The sequence below is a fragment of the Thamnophis sirtalis genome, unplaced genomic scaffold, assembly GCF_051295495.1.
Source record: "Thamnophis sirtalis isolate CommonGarterSnake01/CBP01778 unplaced genomic scaffold, rThaSir2_p1.2 scaffold_3, whole genome shotgun sequence".
Taxonomy (NCBI): domain Eukaryota; kingdom Metazoa; phylum Chordata; class Lepidosauria; order Squamata; family Natricidae; genus Thamnophis; species Thamnophis sirtalis.
In genome coordinates, this window is record NW_028261383.1 from 165,118,640 (window position 1) to 165,137,265 (window position 18,626).

Genomic DNA, 18,626 nt, shown 5'->3' on the forward strand with positions numbered 1-18,626 from the left:
TCCTGAGGAATGGGTGAGAAGATAAAAGATAGCCTAGTGCATTAAAGATGTTAATCAAAGCTACCAATATTTTGTAAAAGACTGAATAATAAGAAATTCAAAAAACCTTTGAGAAACGTTAATTGCTTTTATTGAACCATTACCTCTATCAGTCATTTCTGCTAGCAACCGGACAGTTTCCTCCCATATGGTCTAGCGGTTAGGATTCCTGGTTTTCACCCAGGCGGCCCGGGTTCGACTCCCGGTATGGGAAGAATAACTTTTTAAAAAAAATCTAAATTATTCACTGTGGAGACACCAGCATTAGTAAAACAACGAAAGCAACCCCTCTGTTTTTTGTTATCGGATCGAGAACTAACGGGAAAACAGTTTCGTCCCTCGGGGCTCTAAAAGAAATGAACCTTAGAAAAAGCTTGTTGCTAACACTTTAAAAAGAGGCCGCCACTCTGGGACCAGACTTGCACTTGCTGAGACCTTTAAAGGTGCATTTCCTTGGCCTGTCAGTAGGGGCCGCTACGCCTTTAGAACTGCTTTCAAAAAGTACCACGATGCGGATGCGGGAGGTGGGGTGGGATGGGGGCTGACAAGAACTGAGAAGTGGTGCCTGCTGCAGTTGATCTCGGTGAGGTTGCGAGCCTTTAATAAAAGCAACCTCGCCTGGGCTGGCAGAAGAAGATCGCAGTGGCTGTTCTTATGTAAAGTTGCCTCTAAAGTTGCAATGGGAGTTCAAATCTGTCTTATTTATTTGTTTGTTTGTTTGTCTCACATTTACAAGGTAACCAGTACAAGTAACATAAACATGAACAAAGCAAGTAAATACAGATAAATGGGGGCAGTAAGACAGGGACGGTAGGCACGCTGGTGCGCTATCTTGCAAATAAATTGATCATATTAATTAATGCAGTAATGCAAATGAATGCAAACGGGTGGGTGACGAGGAGCCCATAGTTTTCGGAGACTCGAGAAGAGGCAACGGTGGAGGGAAATGGCATTTGGATCCACATCTGGATTTGCACCGGCTGAGTTGGGACGGGTATCTCTTCTCCGACCTCATGAGTCACTCCCCCCTCTCCCATGGCTTTCAGCAAAGAGGGGAGGGCTTCCTCTGTCCGGTGAGCGCCGGCTCAAGAGAAGATCAGTCTGCCGCCCTTCCTACAAGTCCGAAACTCCCTTGGCTAGAGAAAGCGATCGAGAGCGCAGTTTACACGCAGGGTCGTCCAAAGTGGGCGAATTTCGTCAAATTTGAGGGCCGATCCGTGGATTTGACCTGCCCCGAAATGAATTGGAGTCTGTCTACTTTCCTGGACAGAGAAGTCGCTTAGAGTCTTTATCGCTGGATATATCATGTTACATTAATTAATTCTTGCGAATCTCACAGTTGGCAGTCTTTAACCCTGAACATCAGATTGAATTTCTGGTGGCTGAATGAGTTTTTAAGTGCTCTCCCATATGGTCTAGCGGTTAGGATTCCTGGTTTTCACCCAGGCGGCCCGGGTTCGACTCCCGGTATGGGAAAGTTGGAATTTTATAGTGAAACCCTCTTGCTGAATGTTAATTCGTGGAAATCCGATTCTTGGGGTTTTTTGCCTTTGCCCAAAAAATACTAATACCAACTTTCATGCAATTGTTGTTTTTAAAAGGGAGCTTCCCCTTTTATATCTTAATACGTTGCAGCAGCCTGTAAGAAATCAACAATCTGGATATTTCTGGGAAACTGATACAAATCACCTCCATATTCCTTTTGTCCAGTAGATGCATCAATTCTGTTTGTCCTCTTTTAAGAATCTTGCTTATATTGAAAGGTAACACTTTAGAACCTGATAATACTGCTCTTTGCAAACAAGTAAGTATGAAATTTCAGCGGGCTTTAATGATTTTAATTAGGAAAAGTATTTGTAAAGGAAGAAACCCATTTTTAAATTAAAAAGAAATGCTTTTCCCATACCGGGAGTCGAACCCGGGCCGCCTGGGTGAAAACCAGGAATCCTAACCGCTAGACCATATGGGAGAAGACGTAATTTCGTTTCTTGTGATCTAAGTTGATATAGCGTTTAGTACGTTCTCATTTTCAATCATGTTTTACTTTCGGTTTTTAAACGACAGAGAAAGACAGAGAAAAGTATACAGTACCCTACGCTATTTTGAAATTAGGAAGAAAAAAATGCAAGATAATTCTTAAAAAATCAAAAAAACACACGCAAAAGAAATCCTTCTTCCCATACCGGGAGTCGAACCCGGGCCGCCTGGGTGAAAACCAGGAATCCTAACCGCTAGACCATATGGGAAGGACTTGCAAAATGGTTCCAGGAAATGGTGGTCCAATCTAAGCCATAACAATCGTCTCTGCCCCTACAGGTATGTTTAGGAATTGCAGCAGTCGTCCTTCAAAATTCAACCGCCTTCACATAAAACTTTTTGTAAATCCTGATGGCTTTCAGTAGAAAAGTGGGAGATTGACATTTTAAACCCTAATATGCACATGTTTGAAAACTGAAACTCCAAGCCCAACTAAAATGTACAAAATAAAATAGGGATTAAAAAGAAATTAAACGGAGAACCTGTGTCACATGTCTTTTCCTTGTCGGTTTCACTCTGGCTTCAGCAATTCTTTTTGAATTAATAATAATAACAGCAACAGCAGCAGCAGCAGCAACAACAACAACAACATCAACAACAACAACTCCTAGGTCCTTGGTTAGGACTCCAGTTGTTGAGCTACCAACCAGCCCCAAGGCTGTGAATCTCACCAAAGATTAATCACATCATAATAATAACTAATAATCACTATTAGTTTCATTGTTATGCAGCGTTTCTCAACAACTTTCTCAGCAGCTTTACAATGAGCGGATTTCAACTCCCGGCTTTGCACAGCCAACGTGCTGGCTGGGGATTTCTGGAAGTTGATGTCCACGCATCTTAAAAGTTTCTAGGGCTTGAGAAGAATTACAACTCTAGCGGAAATTGAATGGGTCTTACAAAGCAATGGGCTCCAACCTTGGCAACTTTAAGTCTGACGGACGTCAACTCTCAGAATTCCCCAGCCAGCTTTGCTGAGAGTTGAAGTCCGCCATAAAGTTGCCAAGGTTGGAGACCCCTGTTCCAAAGGATCCCATCGGGCTGCCTTCATTGCCAGTCCTGGAGTGTGATCAGTGGAGAACAAGGGCTTCGGTTGATTCGTACAGATGCCTTCCAACGAGATTAAAGGAGATTCCTAAAGAAGACTTGGGAATTGTGTCTAACTTTCCCAGATACAAGCATAAGCAACCTGCGCAGGTGCATTTCAACCTGCCTCAATTCAATTGTGCACCTGCATCGAGATATACGCGTAAGCACACGGCGATATCGACACGCATCGCTTTCCTCGTAAAAAAACGGGGTTATCCACGCACAGAAATCTTCCACGCGATTTCTGCGGGCAGACCCCCAAACCCGTGCCCGAGATTAAACGTCCCGACCTTTCGCAAGCTTATTAACTTCTGCACGGGAGGCAAAAGGCGGTCCTCCCCTTTTGCACCCCAGTAGCTGCAAAACGATTTGCGCTCTCCCCTTTTCTTGTCGAACGCTAGAAAAACAAAGGGGCATGTAGCTCTTTAAGGGTCACCATGGCAACAATGAAAGGAAGGCTTCCAGTATCAGCCGGAAGTTCTCTGCACCTGATTCTTTTCTGCCCCACCCCCACGCACTGCCCAATCCAAGCAAGCGAGGATGCTCGGCATCTGGCAGGAAGTGATCCCAATTTGATGGGCAGGTGCCAAAGCTTATCGGAGCGGGAGGCGGGGTTTTAAGGGGCAGCTGGGTCCCGATGCTGCTGCTAGGGCTCTTGGGTGAGGGTATAATGAAGGGGCTGGGAGAATAGAATGGAAAGAAAGGTGATGGAGCGATGGAGAGGGGAAGGGAGGGCAGAAGTATTTGGGAGGGCCTCAAGGGGATGGGGACGAGGAAGAAGTAGGGCCAGGGATGCTATGGGACAGAAGGAAATATCCAAATAGTGGTTTTTGTGAGGGTTGATGAGTAGATAGATATGAACCATGCTTGGATAGCAAGTAAGGGAGTCCAAGGAATGGTTATAGAGAAGCTTCTATTCCTTGGATTCCACTTACAAATCTTCAAGAGATTGTCTATTGCCCCCTTTTGGGAAGTCAACTATGGGGTGGCACTGCCTATCTGTACCATATTAGGAATCTAAGGGGAAAAAACTCTCCCCAACCAACCCCTTGCTGGGAGCAAGAGTAGGTGTCAAGCAATTATCATAAATTGTTAGGGTGGAGAGAACCAATATTTATAGTTCAAATCAATACAACTAGGGGGCAGGTTATGAAATTTTAGAGGGACAAGGAATGATAGGATGGTAGGGGTTAGAAGAATTTAAAAAAGAGACTGGGGAAACAGCTGAACTGAAGAGAGGTAGAGATTTCGGGGGGGGGAGGTAGGAAGTCAAGCATGGCTCTTGTGGATAAGCATGCAGGGTGGTTTGGGAAGTAGGAGCTGAAGGGGGAGAAATGGCAGATCACCGGGTGAGAAGGAGAACAGAAGGATTCAGAGATTCATCCCTCTGCATCCCTTACCCCCTCTGCTTTCTCACAGAGACAGTGGGGACGATGGGGCTGGTGGCTTGCAGAGGGGACTGAGCCTCTGCCTGTGAAGAGGCTTCAACTGTATGCCCCCCCTCCTCCCCCATCATGGAGCCCTTGAAGGAGCGGGCTGGGTGGTGCGCAGGGTACCTGGGGGAGGAGGCTGTGGCTGAAATGAGACCTTTGTTACAAGAGAACGCTAGCCAGGTGAGTATCAGGAGAACCACTCATTGGGTCTCTCTCTTCTTATTCCTCTCTTCTGCATCTTTCCTTTGTGTGCAGTCATCATGGTCCAAACTCTGTTCAATAAGGCCAATTACATTTGTCTAAGAATGTGAAAATGGCTTTGCTGGGCTGAAGTTTCAAGAAAAGTACAATAGTAACTCAAAGCTGAAAATATGGCCAGAGCAACACTTGCTACTAATGTTTCTGTCTGGCTTATGGAATCACTTGAGCATCAGTTCCATTGTTCTGTCTTCTGCTTCTAACAGTAGAATTACAAACACCATGTCCAGCAGATCAGATGTAAAGCTAGCATGTCCACAGAGGTGGATTGCAAGCTCATAATTAGAGGTGATTCTCAGTGCTCTGAATCTAGTGGCTGGTTGATAGGGTAGCCCTGCAGGCCAAATCTAAACCAACTGTTCTTGGTTGTGATTCTTTGAAGGAGGAAGCTCTTTATCTTATTTTGAGCTTTATTCTTTATCCCTTGCATTAAGAGGGAAAGGACCTTGAGCCTCTCTGTTAATCTATCAGCAGAGTACTGCACTATATAGCATAAAAGGGAAATGTTATTCCTGGTTTTCCTTCACTCCTCCTATCTCTTCTCAGATTCTCTCTTTCTATCTATAAAATTCCATTGGCCAGTGTATGCATCTTCTTTTTCAGGATGGTATTGAAATGAAGGTTGAGCCCACAGGCTGGGGATCAGACGATCCAGAGTTAGAGGAGGAAGACACTGGTCCAGATCCTGTGCGGGTCTTGATGTTGCCACTTCAGGCCCAGCATGCCATGGAGAAGATGGAGGAATTTGTTTTGAAGGCAAGTTACACCAATTAAATTAAGCCTTCTTGTGTGCCAAGCTCTTTGTAACTTCATTCTTCTACAACTGTTGTCCAACAGTCAACCCTTGAATGAGCCCTATTGATTCTGAGGCAAGCCAATATGTCACAGCAGTACTCCAGGAAGCATCATTATGACTTCAGCTGCTGACCAACATCCTTCTTCTTCTCAGCTTTACCAAGCTGGGAAAAATAGCCCCTTTTGCCAAGGGCCTGGGAGTGGGAGAGCCATAAAATTTTCATCCTTCACCCTGGGGAAGAGAGCCTCCTCTCTGCCATGACAACCCATTCTGAGCCAGCTTCTGGGCGGGTTCATAGAGGGGCAAGGCCATTTGGCCACATTACCCAGAACCAGGAAGACCAGGAGGAACAAAATTGAAAATGGTGTGGGCTCACTCTTCTGACATGCAACTCAGTTACCCAGCTGAGTTCCCTTCAGATCCACATCTGAGGGAGGCCATGGGACGGAGACATAAGGCAGCACAAAGAGCAAAAAACTACACTTCCAAAGATATGGAGGTGAACTGCCAGATAAAGGCAAGTGAGAACAGTCTTCTCCTGGATCAGTATTGTCCTCTGTTTTTGTAAGCTATGTCCAGCCTACTTTTGAAATTGAGTAAACTCTAGCATGTAAAATATCTTATCTGAGACTCCCAGAAAGTTGTTCCAAAGACATATGTACGTACGTACGTACGTACGTACGTATGTATGTATGGTATGTATAGACTGTATGTGTGCATTACTATTATAAGAGCCTCTTTCTCAAATAAGATCATTACATCTAGGGTCTAGAGTTCCTCACTGCATCATTGTGCAGATATTGTGGATGAGCAATGACTAACTTTTAAGAAAGCCAGAAAATGAATTTGTGATAGAAGGCTGACCAAAATTTCAGAGGAAGGGAGTTAATTTATTCACTGAAAAAAGTGAAAGGAAGTTTTGTTTTTGTTTTGTTTTGTTTACATTAAAAAGGTCATGTAGGTGATGGCTCTTACTCCTGCCCATTTCTTTGCTTTTTCTGGGAATTAATTTCTTCCTTATTTCATTTTTGGTATTAAAAGAAAATACTGTAAAATACTGGAAAGTGAAGAGAAAGGGGAGGTGGGAAGAAGAGACCCCCCCATACCCATTTATTCCTTTCTTCTACCTGCTTTATTTCTCAAAGGGAAGACTTGCAATTAATAGACAGTTTCCCATGACCTCTATTGAATGTGGTACAATAGAATTAGAATTTGAGATAACTGTCATAATCCTATATCCATTTACCTGAATATAAGCTTCATTAAATTCCCTTTGACATCTAAGTAAAAATGCATCAAATAACACAATGTGTCTCAAATGTTGGATATAAACATTATCTTAAAATCTTCACTTAATCGTGACATTCCCAGAACCTCTGTAAGGCCAGAGTTGGCAATATGTTCCTTCAGATACCAACAGCACTATTAGATTGCCAAAATTGAACACTAGTTATTGCTGTTGTTTAAACAGCTGCAAGTTCTCAAGAAAATTACATCTCAAAATAATTCCAAGTTCTGGCATGAAATACTACTATTAACAACAACAACAACAATAATAATAATGTATCAATAGTAATAGGAGCCCTTGGAGCAATACCCAAAGGGATGCCTCAATACATGGAAATTTTGAACTTATTCTTGAATGTCATGATTTGTAAAAAACCAACCTTACTCAGAACTGTCTAAATACTCAGACCCTACCTTAACAGCTCTTTGGTCCTTGGTTAGGACTTGAACTGTTAAGTTTTTACCAGCCCCAGACTGTAAATCAAAATGTAGATTAATTACAGTAACAATAATAATGCACTGATACATTATGAATCCTAGATTCTTGGAAAGAACTTGTGTATGAAAACTAAGAAACTGACAGCTGTGATTTCATACATTGTTGTGTATGTAATAATATAATTCCTATTATTTCCATGCCTCTAAATCAGTGTTTCCCAAACTTTTGACATATGTGTACCCCTTCTATAATTTTCGTAACGCTGACTACCCCTCATAAAAAACATATGCTTTAATAAAAATCAATATATATATATATATATTTAATTTTTTTGGTACATACGCAAAATAAACGAAAGTTATATTATAAAGAACATTTATTTGATTCAATGAGAAGGATGAAATTGTTTATGTTGAGATGACAGATCATCATAATTTGGTTCTGTGGGCGCAGCTAAGCACGGTGCAGTGGATATTCCCACGTGATCCCCACCAAACTCCGGTGCAACGTGTACCCCCACCAAACTCTTCCCGTACCCCTGGGGGTACGCGTACCACACTTTGGGAAACACTGCTCTAAATGATGCAGTGGTGCTCATGGCCTAGAAAGATGGCTTGTTCCTGAAATAAGGCTTTTTGGTCAGTACACCAGCCCAACTCAGATGGTTATTTGATTTATTTTTTTTCAAACAACTCTCTCTACCTCTGTATCCCTCTCTGTAATGATCTGTGAGACTGTTTTTGAGAAACAGGAGGAGGATCCACAGATGAGGCAACAGTTAAATAAGAGGCAGCTGAGTCCTCGGAAGGAATTGGAGCTTCTTGTCTGGACTACCTCTAAGTTGCCCGCATTGTGGCTGCTCCTCCTTCTTGCTGCCTCTCCAGAACATTCTTACTTTGCCTTTTCAAAAAGTTCATGTGATCAGACTTGCCACATTTTTATGACAGAAGCTGTTTGATTTGAACAGTAAGAAATTACAATAGGTCCCCCCCCCCCACCCGCCGCCCCATTGTGGGATGCTTGTTTTCAACCAAACATTCCATCAAGGTGGAAAGTAATCGCTTTTGGAGCAGGGCTAGTTCTGCTCACTTGCTTGTCTTCTGCAGCTAACAAATGAACAAGCAAAGCAGAAGGGATCGTGATGAACCCAGTGCATTGTTAAAGAAGAGCCTGAAAGTGATTGATGACTCCTGCTGTGGTTTAATCGTGATCTTTTTAAAAAAAATAAAAATCAATAATTACACCTTGTCTTTCTTCAAGGAGTTCCAGATAATAGAGGTAGCATTCTTCGTATCCTGCCCATTTTATTCTCATGGCAAGTCTGTAAGGTGGACTAGATTTGTTTATAACAAGAGATTCTAACTGGAGATTACTGGGAACTTCCTGATGCAAAAAATAATAATCAGTTTCTTTAAAATTAATTATCAGCTGGAAGACATCCCCACTGCCCATTTTCAAAATATAGGATCAAGGCCTTTTTTCAGGATGAGGTCTACACTTTAGCTCTGGGTGGCCTATGGTGGCTGTGCATCAGAAAAAAAGAGACAGGGCCACACAGTGCATTTAAACTAGACCAGATTTATTTTAGATTACATTAAATTCAATGCATCTTTTGAATAGAATTCATTCTTGGGGGATTCTATTACTCGCCTCCACTTTGGCATGAAAAATAGCAATTTGCTTGGAATGTTTGGAGGACCCCATCTAAATCTTGGGAGGAGGAGTTAGGCTGTGTAACTTCGCCCTAACTTCAAAGCACTTTGGAATCTTGAATTATTATTATTGTCTTTTAATGACCCCGCAATCACTTGCATCAGGATGGAGTTGGGCAACTGCATGGAGCTGAGTGTTTACTGGCTGGATGTCCTTCCTGTCGCCAATGCAGAGTTCACAGCAGACATTTTCTCATTGGGCCCAGAGAGAGAAATATCTGCCTCTGTCTAGGATCGAACTCACAGCCTCCTCATTGGGAGGCGAGAGCTCCACCTCCACTCCTAGGCTTACAGGGAATGAAGGCAAAAAAAAAACCCCAAACCCTACTTTGAAACTCAGTGATGTGAACACTAGAAAAAATCTTTGTGAAAACACTAGAAATTCTTCTCCCCCAAGTTGGTTTCCCCCTCCCCTTCCAAGAAGCATAGCAATAGCAATAGCAGTTAGACTTATATACCGCTTCATAGGGCTTTCAGCCCTCTCTAAGCGGTTTACAGAGTCAGCATATTGCCCCCAACAATCCGGGTCCTTATTTTACCCACCTTGGAAGGATGGAAGGCTGAGTCAACCTTGAGCTGGTGAGATTTGAACAGCTGAACTGCAGAACTGCAGTCAGCTGAAGTAGCCTGCAGTGCTGCATTTAACCACTGCGCCACCTCGGCATACCATATCCTCAAGTATACAAATGCACTCATTGTTTTGATGTTCTCAGCTCGCAGAAGGAAGGATAGGCAAGCTCTTTCTATGACTTTTCTCGCCTCTCTTCTGCTGTTGCAGGTTTGGGAGGGCCGTTGGCGTGTGATGCCCTATGATGTGCTACCTGACTGGCTGAAAGACAACGATTTTCTCCTACACGGACATCGGCCACCCATGCCTTCCTTCCGCGCCTGTTTCCGCAGCATCTTCCGGCTCCACACCGAAACTGGCAACATCTGGACTCATCTGCTTGGTCAGTCACGGGGCAGAAGACTGTGTAGCTCTATAGTCTGAGGGGGGAACAAAGAGGGTGGGAAATAAATTGCACTCCTCTGAATCAAACTCTCTGGTTTCCACAATATAAGTGGAATACACTGTTCTACAAGCTGTATACTCACTACATATTGTAACCAAGTGTCATTTCTTTAATGTTGTCACATGAAAAGATATACTTAAATATTTACAAAATGTGAGGGGGTGTACTCACTTCTGTTTTACTGGTGACATGATAAATGTAAGACCAACTCACTGGCTGCTTCTTGAATTTTAAGGCAGTAGGCTAGGCCAGCTTGGGTCAAGATTTTGGCCTTCCCCTCTCCTGGCTAGCTGAAAAATGCTTGCTCTGTCTCTAATAATGTTATTGAAGTTTTTAATAAACATAGTAAAAACTAATAAAAACTAAACTAAAAGAGAGAAAAAAGTTCAGAAGTTTCAAAAAAGAAAAGAAAAACAATTAATTAGTGGCTTCCAAGCTTCATTATACCAAACATAAGCAAATATAATAACTTTTAATCCTCTTTTAAAGTTACAAAAAAATCTGCACCTCTTCTTCCCCATAGCCTTTTATCTATGCACAATCCAGAAATTATCTTTTCAAATCTAGTTCAGCAAAAAGTCCACTATGAGTTTCTAGAAATATCAAACAAATAGTTTATCCGTGATCAAATAATCCAACTTTACATTCTTTTCATTATATACAATCTTGATCTTTAAATCATTTCTGTGCAAAATCACAGGATTCAATCTTTCATCACTCTTTGGCATTTAAAAGTCTGCAAAACTTTCACCAATCTACTTTGTAAATGCCAGGCACCACTGCTGTAGTTTTCAAATTTATTTTAGATTTTTAAGTTTCTCACCTAAAGTTTGTTAAATCCAAAGAAGAAAGTAAAACTCATCAGATGTCAAATTAAGCTTTCCATTTTGAATGTCAAAATGTAATTAAAGTAATTAAATTGAACATTTCCTTTGTGAACTTACGAAAGGCTTCACTGCTGCTAAGAACAATGATGTTATCTTGCTTGGCTCCTGGCATTCAAACCAGTCTGCTTTTCTTGTTTCTCATGAGGAGTTGCTGTACAGAGCATTCATAGGCAATGTCCAATTTCCCCTTCTCTGGAGATACTCAATCAATCTGCCCACTGGTCTTTAGTCTTCATGGTTCCACCACAAAACCGCGGTAGACTAAAGCGCGCTCGACAAAAGCGCGTACCTGATGTCATCACAGCGCGACGAAAACATCACGCTGTGAGCGGTAAACTTAAAATTAACGCGAAAACCTTACCCTAACCCCTCCAAACCTAACCCTAAACCTAACCCTTAACCTAACGCTAAACCTAACGCTAACCCTTAACCTAACCCTAACCCTAACCCTAACGCTTAACATAACCCTAAACCTAACCCTAACCCTTAACCTAACCCTAACCCTAACCCTAACCCTTACCTTTACGTGAATCGGCTTGCTTTAAAATCGCTTTTTAAAATCTCCGCGGTCGTATTTGTCGTGCTGATGATGACGTCAGGTACGCGCTTTAATCGGGCGCGCTTTAGTGGACCGCGGTTTTGTCGTGCCACGAGTCTTCATAGCGATTGTGTCCACTCATTTGCAGAGACATTTTCAGTCAACCATGACTCACACCAGAAGCCATTTGTACTTCTTCAGTCTCCCATTTCACACATTGATTCTCCCAACTTGAGAAAGGCCTATGAAGTTCCTGAAATGGAGTCTTCAGGGGTAGATTCAGAAAGGATTCCTAGTTAGTCCCTGCCAAACCAGATGTATGTTTCCTGTTTCCAAACATGCCCCAGTATTTAAATACATGCAGAAACATTTATATATTGATAACTTTCTCCCCTCTCTTCAGGATTCCTCTTCTTCCTGGTTTTGGGCATTGGATACATGTTCAGTCCCAACATGAAATATGTGGCCCCCATCCAGGAGCGTGTGGTCTTTGGCATGTTTTTCCTCGGAGCCATTCTCTGTCTCTGTTTCTCCTGGCTATTTCACACAGTCTATTGCCACTCTGAGAAAGTTTCTCGCACCTTCTCCAAGTAAGTTGATTTCCCCTCCTCTCTCCATCCTCCCGCAAACTACTGAGGCAGGTGACCAACAGGCAAGAATTAAGAATCAAGATGTATTCTCTCATAATGAAATGTGAGGACATGCTTAGAGTATCCGAGGTAAATTTCTTCTTTGGCTGATAACTGGATAGCCTTTTCTTATTGTAAAAGAAAATCCCCATCAAGCCAAAGTAGATGACCAATCAGGTATTGGAATCTGTCCGGAGTTTGCCCATCTCCCCACTCCCAACCTGTTTCTTTTGTGCTGTGCTACACAAACAGTGATGGAGATGCATCAAGACTCTGCTATGTCACTGTCTGGGCTTGCCTGTAGCACCATGCAGCATCTGGGAACGACCCAGGGTCCTGATAGGACCTCACAGCTGATGCTTCACCATTTGAAACTTAATAAAAATGCTGTGCTACAATTGAAGTTGCATCTTGGAGTCATTAGATTCATTTTTGTAACAATGCCTAGGAAGTGGTGTTCTTTAGAGCACTATAAATCAATGTTTCTCAACCTCCTCAATGTTAAAATGGATGGACTTCCACTTCCAAAATTCTCCTACATACCTTAACTCTGCTGTGGTTGAGAAACAATGCTATAAATGGTTTCCCAAGGACAGTAAGTCACAAAGTATATTTATGGTAAATATACCATACATAAGTGTTACAAAAGAAGTATTTGGGGGAGGTGTTACACAAGAGATATTTGGGAGATTTCAGAAGGGGCTTTCGCTGTGCTCTTGCTATCACAGGGAAGCCAATAGACAGCCCTTTTCCTCAAGACTTCGAGCCAATAATGGGTGAGCTACATTTAGTCTAGTGCATCTTTTCACCTCCCAAGCACTTCCTGATTCTGTTGAGATGACAATTCCCAGGCAGCCAAGTCAAAGGTTGTGCTGGGGAGAATTTGAAGGCTGACCTAATGGACCACAAGAAGTATAGGCCTGAGAAAGAGCCTTGGCTATATCTTGTCTCTGGTTATTGCTACAGAAGCCTGTAAAATCTGTGGGCAGGGATTATAGTGGGATGCCTATGGAGAATGCATCCATTTTAGGAGGTGACAATATCAATTACTAGTTCATAAGCGGGTTTCATTGTTCTCCTTACAGTCAAGCCATCATAATGTGACAAAAAATGTGGTTCTTGTAGAAATTGGCATGTAGGTACAATCCTTGCTATCTATGCCTGCATATATGCTTCCCATAACATGGATCATCTTGGCAGTTTAATGAAAGCTAGAGGTTCTTCATAATATCTTGCCCACACTGTGGCTATAGAGAACTACACTTTACTAAAATAGTTTAAAGGTTCCTGTAATTTAAACTTTATACACCAAGCCCTGCCCAATGCATGATGTCCACTGATCACCCAACCTTGCTTTCTGTGGTACCTTCTGTACAGATTGGATTACTCTGGAATTGCACTGCTCACCATGGGCAGTTTTGTTCCCTGGTTGTATTACTCATTCTACTGCTCACCACAACCCCAGCTCATCTACCTCATCATCGTCTGTGTGCTGGGTATAACTGCCATCATGGTGTCGCAGTGGGATCACTTTGCCACGCCACAATATCGGGCAGTGCGGGCAGGTAACTATTCATGATTTGACTGCATCCTCACGTTGCTACATTATGTGGAGAAGCCTATTAAAGATGGGGAATCCTGTTAGTTGTTTTCCAGTCTTTTGGTTGTGTTTTCCTTTCCCTGGTCTTTCTACTCCTCTCTTCCCACAACCGTTTATATTTTTGTCCACACAGTTCTCACTAGTTTTTGGAGTCCTCTATTTATATGCTTCTGGAAATCTCAGGGGTGCCAAGATTCCAAGACCTTTCTTGTATTTCTCAATTGTGTCAATTTTGGTACACAAAAAACACTCATGACCTGACCATTGCAAACCGAAGTAATTATATAATATAGAGGAACTTGCCTGGCACAATGCAGCCTTCCTAAACCTAACATTGTCCAAGTGTGAGGAAAGTCCAACATGAAAAAGGAGTTGTAATCCCAACACATCTGGAGGGAACCAGGTTGGGAACAGCTGGCATACTGTGTTAATATAAAAGATACAGGAACAAAACAGTAAACTAGCATAATATGATAGCCAGTGCCAACAACATCAGTTCAATATGAAAATATGTGTGTGCTTTTGTTGTCTAACGTTCCATCAGCTGCTCCTTCATTAACACTCCAGTTTTGGGGGTTAAGATGTCATTAGTTGGATTGATGTTAAAGCCACGGAACCATCCATCCAAGTTACATTCTCTCTTTCTTTTTGGGATAGGTGTATTTCTGGGCCTAGGGCTGAGTGGACTAGTGCCCACCCTCCATTTCATGATCACTGAAGGTTTTATCAAGGCCACGACAGTGGGACAGATTGGTTGGCTCTTCCTCATGGCAGTCCTCTACATCTTGGGAGTGGGCTTGTATGCTGCCCGCATTCCTGAACGTTTCTTCCCGGGCAAGTGTGACATCTGGGTATGTCTTTGGCAAGAAAATACGGAAGAGGGATGGAAGTATTTAAACTGAGAGTCTTCATATGAGTTCCACATTATCTTTTCTCTTGGTAAAAGCCATAGCTTCATTCTGGGATAAATTTGACATTTCATTTTGTCACATCCAAAATATCAGGAGGCAGGTTAAGATAAGTACTTTGCCTTGGCAAACTGTGAGGGCCCATACCAAATCAGACAAGGTAGACAACCTTTTTTCAAACAAGAGAAATAGTGACATGGCAAGATTCCCAGAACAGGCAGAGTGACATTTTTGCCTCCTCCTGTTGTTGTTTTTTTTTAAGGAGAGAAAATATAAGGAAGCTTAAGGATAGGCTACCCAGAAAATGTGACAGCGTGAAATTCATAAAGCAAGATTTTTAAAAAAACCAAATCAAATATATAGAAAATTATGCACATTATTAATGTACTTAGTGTGTGCTTGCATGCAAGCAGTATAAAATTAATAAAAAACAGATAGTAAGTGCTGCGAAACACTTAGATGACAGAATTACATGATGAGAAGAGAACCAGGGATGAGTACACTTAATTCATGGCTCGGCTGGGGATATTATGTCACAAATCCTGCAGAAGCCCCAGCTGCTTTGTTTTTTGTTTAATTTGTGAATGTCAGGAACAAAAAGAAATCTCATAATGTGGTGATGGTCAATACGAGGCAGGTTGGGTTCCAATGCCTTTCTTCTCCTTTCTTTCTATAGTTCCATTCTCACCAGATCTTCCACGTCTTGGTGGTTGCAGCCGCCTGTGTCCATCTTCACGGGGTCTCCCAGCTGCAAGCGTTCCGCTCATCGCTGGGTGGCAGCTGCATGGAGAACACTGTGCTCTGATACCTTTTGAGGCTCCAGGGATACCTGCTGAATGAGGGCAGCCCTCCCATCACCCTGAGCACTTCTGGATATGGACCACGAGGGACAGGGCCTCTCTTAAAGGGCACTGCACCAAGTCTCCATTTGAAAAACAACCTTTGTGTCCCAGGTCTTCTTTGCGGTTGGGGGAATGGCTCTCCTTTCCTCCATTAGGGCAACCCACACATTAGCCTATGTATGATATGTGTGAGCATGTGGATTACACGTGTGTGTGAATTGCCAGCAAGAAGTGTAAGGCTAAAGAGATGGGCGATAATAGGGTAGGCATTTAATCCCTTCTGACAGCTTATAATGTAGGTTCATGTGGGGATTCATATAAGAGCACGATGGATGAGTACAGTATCTCCCATAAGCTAAAGAGATGTCTTTTTTTTTTTTAAAAAATGAAGTATTCTCAGGTCTGTCCAAGCCGTGCATATTTGTTCAGTTCTCTTTGTGAACTGGTGCTCTTTTAAGAGGCGGCTTATTTTCAGATGGGTGCCAAGAAAGCATGTGATCTACTGAAATACGCAACAAACTATTTTTATTCCATCAAAAGTAAAAAGTGAGGGAGGAAACCCCCAAGGTAGCATGATTGAGTTGGCTTTGTTGCTGGATTGCTTGCTTCTCTATGGAAATGTAGATTATAAATCTAAGAGCTAAGCCTACTGTCCAGACCAACATCGGCATGGATGACTGGCACACATCTATTCTACCACCCCACCCTACCCCACCCCACCCCCGGGCTAAGGATGGATGCAGTTATGTGCCAGCAATCCCTCCACTCTACCCTCCGAGATTTGTAGATGTCTAAATGTTTTTAGGGTACAGAAAGGGAAACTTTTCTAATCACGACTGCATAGAGAGAGAGAGAGATCAGCGCTTGGGCTGGAAAAGCCTCCATTTTTTAAACCATCAATTTACTAGTTTGGAAATTACAGTAGCTGTTGCTCAGTTCTCTGTTCTTTAATCCCTGACAAATAGCTTCAAGAGTAGGACGTTTCTTAATAATAGATTGTGTGTATGTCTGTGCATGTAGTGAGGGATCAGGTTACTTCTTCTCCCCAAGGATCTCGATTACAGCAAATGAAAATCATCTGAACTGAACTCTCATCGATCCTCCCTCTTTTGAAGGACTGTCAGTCTATTTGGTGTTTTGCTACAGAACCCTCACCCTTTCTCTGTTGAAGATGCAGTGTGAAGGGAAAAGCAGGTCCAGAGTAACAGAAGAGTCTTCTTTCTTTACACATCCCTCCCTGCTACTAGAAGACCAAGGGGCTCCAACTTTCATCCTGGATGGTACAGTGATGCAACTTCTTTAGATGCTGTCGGTAAAGCGGCAATACCAGTCTTATAGGAAAGAGCCTAGAATCTGGGTCTGAACACTGAAAGTTCCCTGCAATCAAATTCATAACCACTGGACTCCACCATCAGCCAAGCCAATTCCCAACATTCTTCCCTAACCTGATTGCCTTTGGATTCTCAGTCTGCATAACCAATGTACCTGGAGATGACCAGCTGCTTAAAGTCTGAGTAAATGCCCATCCTCTCTCTCCTGCAGCAAATACAGTTCTTTTGAAGTGTTTTAATAACTATAACAAAGTATTAGGATGCTGAAGCAGGATGGGGAGGCCAGTTTCTTATTAATTTATTGTTAACATCTCTTGATCAATCTAAGTGGCATTTAGTAAACTGGAGATGGTTCTAGTTCTTTCATGATACAGTGGAATTTATAGGGAAAAGAAATGGAGGAACAAAAAGTGGTCGGTTATAAAGACAATCATCTGGATTCTTTTGGGAATCATCTGCTTTGACTGATATGAAAACATGAGAGGAAAAAAAAGACCATTATCTAAGATATACCATCAACTTTGTTCTGAGTAGAAAGCTGCAATATTCAATCCAGAAACTGGCAGCTTTGAAGAAGAGGGGCAGCTAGGCATAGATATTTTTGCCTCTAGGCTAGGCTCTTTTATGTGTGTGGGGGGGTGGGGGGGTGTAGAAGCACTTTTTATCATGGTACAATATGGAGAAGGTGTGTCACTTCTCTAGAGACGATGGGACATGGTGGAAAGTGAGCGTGGAGACCATGCTTCCAAAGGGAGCAAGGTGATCGCATAACAAAAGGATGCATGGCTTTTGACCCACCAACCCAAACCCAGCATATTGGCAGGGTGTGGCAGCTTCCAAAAAGTTTGATCACAATCACAAGTCACAACCCATACCTTTGTACAATCCCAAGAAGGTAAAGAGAATGACCTTGCACCTTCCAGTGGATTGCTAAGCAATGTTAGTCAACTGGGTTTATATTGGAGACTGGGATAACAAGTAAAACAGGCTAGATTTAACAGGATATATACTATTGATACGTTTCCCTGAGATGAAACAGCCAAGAGGGAGTCTCTTTTAAAATACTTTCCCCCAACATCCCCCCCTTTTTTTAGAAATGCTTGATTTTCTGGATCGCTTGCTAGAGTACAAATTTCACAGAAAAACAATAATTTCCCTCAAATTCCTAGGTTCTATTCCCAATCTGGAAAGATGAATCAACAGCTCCAACTTCCCAGTCCCATTACAATCCCTAAGGGGTTCTGCTACTTGGTGTGTGTCATACCACAGGCCAATTAAGTATAAATTAAAATTAAGCACACTGAAGACAATTAATTTACTACAAACCTCTATACAGGGTTTATGACTCCGCCTCGCATTCCCAACTGTTTGATTCAAAGCAGGGCACTTGCACAGCCATTGATACTAATTGCTCTGTACATAGTAAACTGTGAGTCCCTTTGTGATATGCTCTTAAACCCATTGATTCCTCACCCCATACTGTAAAGTGTCTCCACTCTGCACTCTTCCACGGTTCTCTTTTCTCCTGATCTTTGTGGGAAGTGCTAAAGAGCGTCTTTGTTTTTAAGAGTTTGGTTATTTTTCTACTGGCCATTGTGATAAAAAAAAAATTCTTAAAAGAGATCAGACACTTTAGGGAAAAGAATAGAAAAATGTAAAAATATTCAAAGTGTAATATTAATAATTATAAAAATAAAGAATGTTTCCCTAACTCAATGACTGAAGTTTGATTCTTTTGAACTCGAATTAAAATTGATGGCTGAATGGAGGGCCCCCTTTATTAGAGCA

At 42.3% G+C, this 18,626-nt stretch overlaps 1 protein-coding gene and 4 non-coding genes across 5 annotated transcripts; 3 read left to right on the top strand and 2 right to left on the bottom strand.

Moving 5' to 3' along the window:
* The first annotated feature begins 181 nt into the window (after nt 1-181).
* On the top strand, nt 182-253 carry TRNAE-UUC (transfer RNA glutamic acid (anticodon UUC)). The gene has a single exon. It is a non-coding gene; the product is annotated as a tRNA-Glu (tRNA).
* A 1,190-nt stretch (nt 254-1,443) lies between these two features.
* TRNAE-UUC (transfer RNA glutamic acid (anticodon UUC)) lies at nt 1,444-1,515 on the top strand. Its single transcript has one exon. It is a non-coding gene; the product is annotated as a tRNA-Glu (tRNA).
* Nucleotides 1,516-1,936: 421 nt separating this feature from the next.
* Nucleotides 1,937-2,008, bottom strand: TRNAE-UUC (transfer RNA glutamic acid (anticodon UUC)). Its single transcript has one exon. It is a non-coding gene; the product is annotated as a tRNA-Glu (tRNA).
* Nucleotides 2,009-2,213: 205 nt separating this feature from the next.
* TRNAE-UUC (transfer RNA glutamic acid (anticodon UUC)) lies at nt 2,214-2,285 on the bottom strand. The gene has a single exon. It is a non-coding gene; the product is annotated as a tRNA-Glu (tRNA).
* Nucleotides 2,286-3,837: 1,552 nt separating this feature from the next.
* On the top strand, nt 3,838-17,314 carry LOC106538538 (adiponectin receptor protein 1). The gene is made up of 7 exons (XM_087710720.1): nt 3,838-4,778; nt 5,460-5,612; nt 9,869-10,040; nt 11,932-12,118; nt 13,535-13,722; nt 14,415-14,608; nt 15,342-17,314. Exons 1-7 carry the CDS (start codon nt 4,680-4,682, stop codon nt 15,468-15,470), a joined length of 1,122 nt encoding a protein of 373 aa, XP_087566846.1. The 5' UTR covers nt 3,838-4,679; the 3' UTR covers nt 15,471-17,314.
* The last annotated feature ends 1,312 nt before the right edge of the window (nt 17,315-18,626 follow it).